The following is an 8,978-nucleotide window of genomic DNA, read 5'->3' on the forward strand; positions in this document are numbered from 1 at the left end:
GTTTCATGTTATGTGTCTCGGTGCGGTCAAAAAACAATTGAGTTAAAATGTCTATTAACACGTTTGCCTCCACCCACTACTTCCCTGGAATAACTATCTTCGGCGGCCCAGATGAAAGCTTGGTTTGTGGTTAAAAACACACCTTCCTCAGGCGTTTCTCTCAAAGGCTTCCATGTAATAAACTCATTATGCAAAATAAGCATTGGTTTCATGATTTCATCTATGGGCACAGTTGTTGCTGATGCAGCTTTGTGATGTCTAAGGACATGAAAGCTTGGCACACTCATCCTGTTTCGGCAGGAGTCGAATATTAAAAACCCAGTAACCTAAAATTAAAGGTACTATGTGTGAGAAATGGCAACCTGTTGCATCTACACTCCAAACAAATAGGGGGCAACATGTCTCCGGAGTAATCGCTGTAAACTGCTGGTAGACCAACATTTGTTTAAATCGTAAAGGTAAACATAGGGAAAGGTTGCCCTACCTCCATGTGGCGTCGCACATGTTGACCCTCCATTTAAAGGTCTAAAGATGTCAAGCTGTTCAATTGGGCATTTTTCAACAATTTTCTCGAAGTAACAGCAGCCTCCACAGCCTCAAGAAACGATTAAAAGATGACAACTGACTAGAGAAACATCTCTGTAAGTGCTTTATTAAATTTGCGAAACACTGCTGACATCAGCCACCGCAAGATGCCCGTCCTACCAGACCAAGCAAGGCCGCAGCAGCAAAAGCCCTGAATGTGTATTAGGCATGGTTCTGGACAGTGGACCTGTGAATGAATTCTGTCATGGTGCTGTGCGTTGGCCTGCCAGACGGTTAGATGTGGTATCTATAAAAGTCATTGTTTATGATGTTTTATATATGTATGTGAGGTTAAATGAGTAGGATCTCTATCATTCTACATTCTCTGAGTATGGTGGGCCCATCATGACCTTTCATTTTTGGCCCTCCAGTGGAAAAGCTTTGAGGACAGCGTGCGCAGTTAGCAACACCTGTGTGTCAGACAGTATCTGCTCCAGACCAAGTATAACTGACACTGAGGAAAAACTATTATCTTCATAACTCACCCTCCCCTCAAGCTGCCAAACTTGATGTTCAACCTGTCTCCAGCCATCAGCACTAAAGCAACACTGTACACACCTATTTCTACAAACCATTATCTGCATTCCATTCATTGCTGTGGCGGGGGACCGACGCTATCTTCCTCCTCTCAGGCTTATAAAAATGCCCGGCCGTCGGCAGCAGAGACACTCCTCGGAGACTCTCCACCGCTGATCATCACCTACAGGTCACCTCCACCTCCTGATCCACCACCTGTCGTCATGACTTCTACTATCAGCCGCAAGAGCAGCTACAGCTCCCGCAGCATCAGCAGCGCCCGCAGCGTGTCCGGCAGCGCCAGCGTCTTCAGCTTGAGCGGAGCGATGCAGCTGAGCGGAGGCAGCCGCTTCTCCAGCGGCTCCATCACCACCCGCGCTCCCAGCGTGTACGGGGGGGCCGGAGGCTACGGGACCCGCATCTCCCAGTCCCAGTCCGTGTTCGGCTCCGGGTCATTCGGCGACTACTCTGAGGCCGCGGTGATCGGCAACGAGAAGATTACCATGCAGAACCTCAACGACCGCCTTGCCTCATACCTGGAGAAGGTGAGCCCTGATGATGATGATGATGATGATGATGATACAAACTCTTGCACTCGTTCCCACTTCCCTGTACTTTCCCTAAGATATTTTTTGCGCCATCTGAATCTTCCTCATACTTCATATTTGTAAAGACACTTTAACGGGCTCAATGTGCTCCTTATAAAACCGCTGCATACACCTGATGAATGGACCATAACACATCATATCAGCTCTCATAAAACACACACACACACACACACACACACACACACACACACACACACACACACACACACACCTCGCACCCATGTAGGGACACACACACACCCAATAAACGGTAAACTGTGAATAGTTGGTCCTTCATTTCCTAAGTCTTTCTCAAAACACCAGTTTCAGCACTGGGACAGGTTTAGTTTTGTACTGCTCACAATAAGATCTCTCTGTATGAGTTGGATGATCTACATAACTCATCCTGAAGTGAAAATAAGGTAATCTCAGTTAAATTACAAAGCTCATATTCTCTTCGGATAAACTATTATTAGCACTATTCTTTTTACAGATTGCCTCTGCATCCTTCTGCTGCTTACAAAGTACTTTTACCTGCGATGATTTACGTAGGCCTACATTTTCTTTATGTAAGACTTTGATAACTTTCACACACATAATGATTTTAATCCTCCCTCTATCCCTGACAAAGCATCACGTCAGACAGGATGCAGAGCGTCAGTGAACTTTAGCAAAGGAATTTAAAGTGGATGATATAGTGTGAGAGCCAGGGCAGAGACAACCGATGAATATGTTTATTTAGTTATTACTAATATTCATTTTGAATATTGTGGCTGCTGTATATCACCTCCTCCTGTCTCTCCCACAGCTTCTGTCTCTCCCTCTGTCTCTTATTCTCCCACTGTCTCTCTCCATGTCTCTCCCTATGTCTTTCCTTCTCTCTCTCTCTCTCTCTTCTCTCTCTCTCTCTCCCCCCTCTCCCCTTCTCTCTCAATTCAATTCAACAAGCTTTATTGGCATGATTGTGTTTTATAATACTGCCAATGTGTTAGGACTACAGAACAAGAGTAAAAAAAATTGTAAAGGAAAGTGTATGTGTGTGTGTGTGCATGCGTGCATGTGTGTGTGTGTGTGTGTGTGTGTGTGTGTATCATAGCTCTCCCTCTCTCTCTCTCCTTCTTTCTCTCCTTCTCGTTCTGTCTCCTTTTCTTTCTCTCTCTCCCCCTCCCCCCCTCTTTTAATAAATGAATCAAGCAGTGTGGCCGGGACCTGCTCTGCTTGGAAAGTGTCATGAGATGGCTTTTGTTGTGAATTGGCACAACACGAATAAAGACTGATTGATAAATGTACGCATCTGCCAGCCCTCATTTGTCACCTGTCATTGCCTGACGTGACGTTACCTGTGTGGTTTTGTGTGCAGGTGCGCTCCCTGGAGGCAGCCAACAAGAGGCTGGAGCTGCAGATCAGAGAGTTCTATGAGAAGAAGGCTCCCAGTGCTGGCAGAGACTACACCAGCTACTTCGCCACCATCAATGAGCTGCGGGCTCAGGTACCACACGCGTTTCACTCTTTACCTTCATAGCATATTGTATTGTTCTGCAGTGAACCCACTTGCATCACACACACACATACCAGACCAGACACGCATATATTGACAGTAACACCTCCATCCCTCCATCCCAATCCCATCGACCCAGGCAACATTCACAACAAATGATCTGCTATATCAGCATCTTTTACTGTAACCCTGGTTAAAGACACATCTCTGTTTGCCTTTTCAAATGTTTCTCCTTTTGACATCGTGCGGCTTTGGTGCAGTTTGAGCCCAGCTGTGTTCATCACACTGTGACTGCAGTGGCCACTTGTCACAAATCAGACATAACTCAGACTTTAAACCAAGGCCCCGCTCTGCACCATCATCATGTGATACGCAGGCAAGATCAGACCATTCTCTGTACAAAGTTTCTTAGAGTTTTGTACAGTTTTTTTTTTTCCAAATTTAAACAAGAAAGTAAACAGAGAACATGTAAATCAAGGTTTCTGCATTCTTTTGCTCTGGTATCAACACCAGAGGGCAGCCCAGGTGCATCCTGGTCCTACACCTCCCTCTCTTACAAGCGTACGAGCTCAGGTGCCTGACCCAAGTCACGAACCAAACATGATAATAAAGTAGCTATGTAAAAAGTAAATATGCTAAAGGTAAATTAGATGAAACAAATAATTAGAAGGAGAAAATGTCCATAAAGCAAACGTCTCAAGTAATCATCAACGCTACCCATTGCTTCATGAACTTGTATTTGTCTCTCCTAGTATTTTCTGGGTCATATTTCCTTCCTCAGTTTTTTTTCCATGTGTGTGTGGACAAATTCACAGAGGGTCCATCAAACAATGAACCAGCCTTTTCTTAAAGCCAAAGAACCAAACCAGCACTCATAAAGCAGCTGTGTTGTATAAAATGTGGGTCTGAACTTCACATAAACTCCTGATCATCTGTTACTACTAGGGCTGGGCGATATATCGATATAAAACTTATATCGATATATTTTTTAAATGTGATATGGAATTAGACCATATCGCATACATCGATATAGTTCAAATTTGCGCTGTGGTCCTTGCTCCGGGCAAACCGCTGACCCGGAGCTCTCTGCACTACTACCCCCACCCCTCCTCCTTCATGCACAGAGAGGGGAGGGGCTGGAACAGACACTCCGGTACTCTTCAACAAACACTTTGGTGGCCGCCGTTGCCCCACACTTTAGCCGTGATGCCCCGTGAAAAAAAATCATCGCACGGCCACCGGACAGCGTGGCGAGCTTGTCTTGAATTACAGCCACTCGAGTGCACAGTAGTCACTCACAGTAACTTCAGTGAGTCCGCGGTTCGCGCAGGTGGAGTCTCATCATCACGATGATCTCACGTGAAAGCCTCTCAAACAGCAGCAGCGTCTCAAAACAGAAGAACGAAACTTACAGCACAGCGAGCGAGCGCAGCCGGTTTTGACATGATACGTAACTGACATATGCGGTAGGATTTAGTCCGGTAAAGTTGGAAATATATTCACAGATTCGAACTTCCCGGATCAATAACTCATAAGTGAAACCTTGTTAAAACACAACTGACGGCTCTTTCCTACAGTAGTAAGGAAGACAACGAGCTACAACCGTATGTTAATCAAAACGAGCGTCTGGACATTAACTCTGGTCTGTATGGTCAGCCAGCTGTGAGACGAGGGCGCAGGGACCGTCTACAAAGTGCAACACCGAAAAGAGAAACTACAAAAAATATTCAATAACTTCACTATTATTCAGAGTGTAGTGTCACCAAAATCACTCCACACATCAGTGGTCTCCTGCTGGTTATTCTACAATGTTTTGTTTGGAAAAAATGTGCTATGCCATAATTTTGGGGAATTTCTATTTGGGAGAAATATTCAATAACACTAATATTCAGTGAGGTGTCACAAAACTCACCTAACCATACTTAAAAAAACTGTTTTGTAATGTAACATTAACTTGATATTGGTATTTGAATAATGTTTTAATACATAATCCATTTCTTATTATAAATTAGGATGTTATGGTATCAGTCTGAAAGGTAAATCAACAAATTTTACTCAGTGGCCTTTGTGCCCTGTCATGTGGCCTTGGTGCCCCTGACAAAAAAAAAGTGAAGGCCAAATGGACCCACCCACATGTCATATTTGGCTTTGACTTTGACTGAACATTTGCTCTCACTTTGCATAAAAATATCGGGATATATATCGTATATCGATATTCAGCCTAAATATATCGGGATATGACTATTAGTCCATATCGCCCAGCCCTAGTTACTACACTGTAGAGAGTTGAGTTTTTGAATATATGCCTCCCGTGTCTGTTACTGATGAGTCTTTCCAGTAAAACAAACAAATAATTTATGAATTATTGTTTCATTCCCCCCTTCAGATCCGGAGAAGGTTCTCAGAGAATCAGAGCCTCAACCTGCAGATCGACAACGCTCAGCTGGCCGCAGAGGACTTCAGAATGAAGTAGGTTTACGTTCCTCTGTTGCTTCACGCTACACCTTGCATTAATTCAACCAGAGGTGTAGTTGATTGTTCATATTTCATCTTTCCCTCATTTAATTCTCTCTTCCGTAGGTATGAGACAGAGCTGAGCATGCGTACGAACGTTGAGGGTGACGTGGTTCGTCTCCGAGGGGTCCGGGACAGCCTGACTCTGAGCATCAGTGACCTGGAGGTGCAGATAGAGGGTTTGAAAGAGGAGCTGGTCTACCTCAAGAGCAACCATGATGAGGTGAGAGGAACCACTCAGTTGCAGTTGCAGTGGGATGTCCCGTTTAAAACTGTTCTGTTTTGCAAGTACAATGGCGCCATCTGCCGGTGGAGGCAGGGGACGAATAAAAATGTGACTCTTCCTCATGTTGCAGGAGATGCGTCTGATGAGGGTCCAACAGAGCGGCAACGTTAACGTCGAGGTGGACAGCACAGACTCTGTTGATCTGTCAAGGGTCCTGGAGGAGATGAGGGAGCAGTACGAGGCGGTGATGGTGAAGAACAATTTGGAGATCGAGAAGTGGTTCAAGGCCAAGGTGAGACGGGAGAGAACATTTGAAAACACAGAGAATAAAACCCATGATGAAAAGGTTAACGGATGCAGATGTCACAGGATTAATTGCTTATAAACGTGTGTGTTTGTGTGTTTGTGTGTGTGTGTGTGTTTGCGCATGGAAAAAGGTGGAAGCTCTTCAGACGTCTATCGGCATCAGAACAACAGAGGTGAAGACGTCCAGCTCGGAGCTGTCAGAGCTGAAGAGGACCTACCAGAGTTTGGAGATAAGCCGCTCCAGTGCCTTTGCATCGGTAGGCCTCAGAGGAAATGACTGAATTACATAAAACATACATGTTTACTTCAAGATACGAGTTTTCAATTTGTAATGTTGTTAAGACAAACTGTTACAGACCTGGTATTGTACTTAGGGCAGTGGTGTTGCACAAACTTTTGGGGAACGCCAAACTCTACGTAATGTTTCTTTAAATATGGAGCTCCAGCCAGCAGCCAGTTGCAGCTAGCACACACAGTTCTTGTAAATTCCTTATAACACAAATTATTAGTGTGCCCAGCTAAGCAGTATTCCAGACCACTTTTTAGTTTTTGTAAGAAATAAACAAACGACATTTAAAATGGCGGGAGCCAAATTGCATTTTCTACATAATATGGCTTTAATCTATAGTAGAGTTAAGGAAAAATCGTGATGTTGGTTGAATGTTGATCAAATCTGCCTGTGAAATACTGATGAGGTTTAGTCTTTAAGATTCCTGCACGTTGAGGAGAACTGGACACATGATGTGTGTCCAACCTGAGCCATGGCAAACAAATGTTTACAACTGGGACTGTGGATTATTGTTCCTCATCTTCTGGACAGTTTTAAAGCACATGATGTTTTAATATCCAGTGTGAACAGGGGCAATGAGCACAACAAGCTGGAAACTGTTTTGATGTTAGTAAAGTCACCAAGTTTTTTTTTTTTTAAGGCAGACATGAAAAATTTTGAATCCGTTCTTTAAATTACCATCGTACAGATGGATCATGAATCTATAACTCTATAATTTACCATCGGGCAGACCGAGTGAGCCTTCTCTGATCATGCTCAAAGCTTTCCTGACGTCATTCCCGTCCGTCCCGCAGATTCAGTGCCTGCAGCAGAACCTGGAGGAGGTGAAGGCGCGATACAGCCTTCAGCTCAGCCAGCTGCAGGTGACCATCAACACGCTGGAGACGGAGCTGCAGCAGCTGAAAGTCTCCATCGAGCATCAGCAGTCCGAGTACTTGATGCTGCTGGACATCAAGATGAGGCTGGAACTGGAGATCGCAGAGTACAGGAGGCTGCTGGAGGGAGAGGTGTATGAGAAAAAGTAAGAGCCTGAGTAGTTCATTTCTCTAAACCTTTCAAGTGAAGAGCAGTTGGCTGACAACTAAAACAATCACTTTAACATGATGTTCCTCTCCCTCTCTCCCTTTCTCTCTCTGCAGGGCTGTGGTCGTCAGCAAGGTGATAGTGGAAGGTAAGAATCCCAAAACATTCACTTACTGAACTATGAGTTTGTTCCTTTGCACTGCAGCCTCATGATGTCTGCTCTCCACCCCTGCAGAGCACAAACCCCACATCGAGAGGAGGGTGAAGACCATCGTGGAGGAGATTGTTGATGGAAAGGTGGTGTCCTCCAGCGTCGACACCCAAGTGCAGGACATTCAGTAACACCTCTGCTGCCACTAAACTGAAATGTTTACCTTGATTTGGCCCCTGAATGTTCTTGATTTACTTCTTTAATTTCGGTGCAATGAAAAATGTACTTAAAGGTGCAATACGTAAGAATTGGCCACCTGTTGAATACATACACCTAAACAAGTAGGAGGCAGCACATCGCCAGAGAAACCACCAAGTGCTGCAAACGGTAGCTGCCGTTAGCTAGTTAGCTCAGTTAGCCATGCAGCAAGCGCTCCTATGGCTGCATCTTCCTGGGCCGGGAGCTTGCAGCACCAAAGGAGTGTTAGCTCCGAGCAGACTTAGCATGCTAATTCAGAAGATATCTGTGCAAAACAATTTGAAGACGGCCTTAAAATAATGTCAAAACTGTTATCTGTTAACAATCTATTCGTAATATTAGTTCATTTAATGTTTTAAACTAAAATTCTCACATATTGCACCTTTAACTTCTACCAGCGTATGATTGTTCCCAAGCAAGTCAATTTAACTTTTGCTTCTTAAGGGGGCATTTTCTTGTCTTACTTTTGATTGAAATGATGAAGCAAAGTTGCAGCAGGTGATGACCTTGACAGATCGATAAATGAGACACCAAAATCTGATTAAAAGCGTGAGAAGCAAAATGAAGATGTGTATTCTTAATCACAAATGTCTACGATTCAGAGTGTGGATTATAATTTGTATGCATTTTTTTCATCAGCAAAAGAAGCATACATTTGACAAGGTTACTTAACCAATTACCTGAAAATTACAGTAAAGTTATTAAAGTAAAGGAAACAAATCATTTTAAATTCTTAAGACTTTTAAGCTTGCATGACTTAAATTATATTGTCTATTCTACTTTGTAATTTTAGGGTAATCTGTTTCCTGGCTTTTTGAATGTAAAGTCAAATTATTATTATTATTATTTTGGCCTTTATATGGCTTTATTGTTACGGCAGCTGACAAGAAACAGGGTGAGAGAAGGGAGGTGTCATTCAGCAAAGGGCCTCAGGTCAGACTTGAACCCAGGGCCGCTGCAGTGAGGACAAAGCCTCTGTACATTGGACGCCCGCTCTGAGAGGTACAGCTACAGAAATGCAAGAC

General features: G+C 43.9%; 1 protein-coding gene across 1 annotated transcript; it reads left to right on the top strand.

Moving 5' to 3' along the window:
• Positions 1–1,270: 1,270 nt before the first annotated feature.
• LOC115581206 (keratin, type I cytoskeletal 19-like) lies at positions 1,271–8,519 on the top strand. The gene is made up of 9 exons (XM_030416119.1): positions 1,271–1,646; positions 3,049–3,177; positions 5,573–5,655; positions 5,767–5,923; positions 6,057–6,218; positions 6,364–6,489; positions 7,316–7,542; positions 7,661–7,692; positions 7,780–8,519. The coding sequence occupies exons 1-9, from the start codon at positions 1,326–1,328 to the stop codon at positions 7,884–7,886; spliced, it is 1,344 nt and encodes a 447-aa protein (XP_030271979.1). The 5' UTR covers positions 1,271–1,325; the 3' UTR covers positions 7,887–8,519.
• The last annotated feature ends 459 nt before the right edge of the window (positions 8,520–8,978 follow it).

This window comes from Sparus aurata, chromosome 1 (genome assembly GCF_900880675.1).
Source record: "Sparus aurata chromosome 1, fSpaAur1.1, whole genome shotgun sequence".
Classification (NCBI taxonomy): Eukaryota; Metazoa; Chordata; class Actinopteri; order Spariformes; family Sparidae; genus Sparus; species Sparus aurata.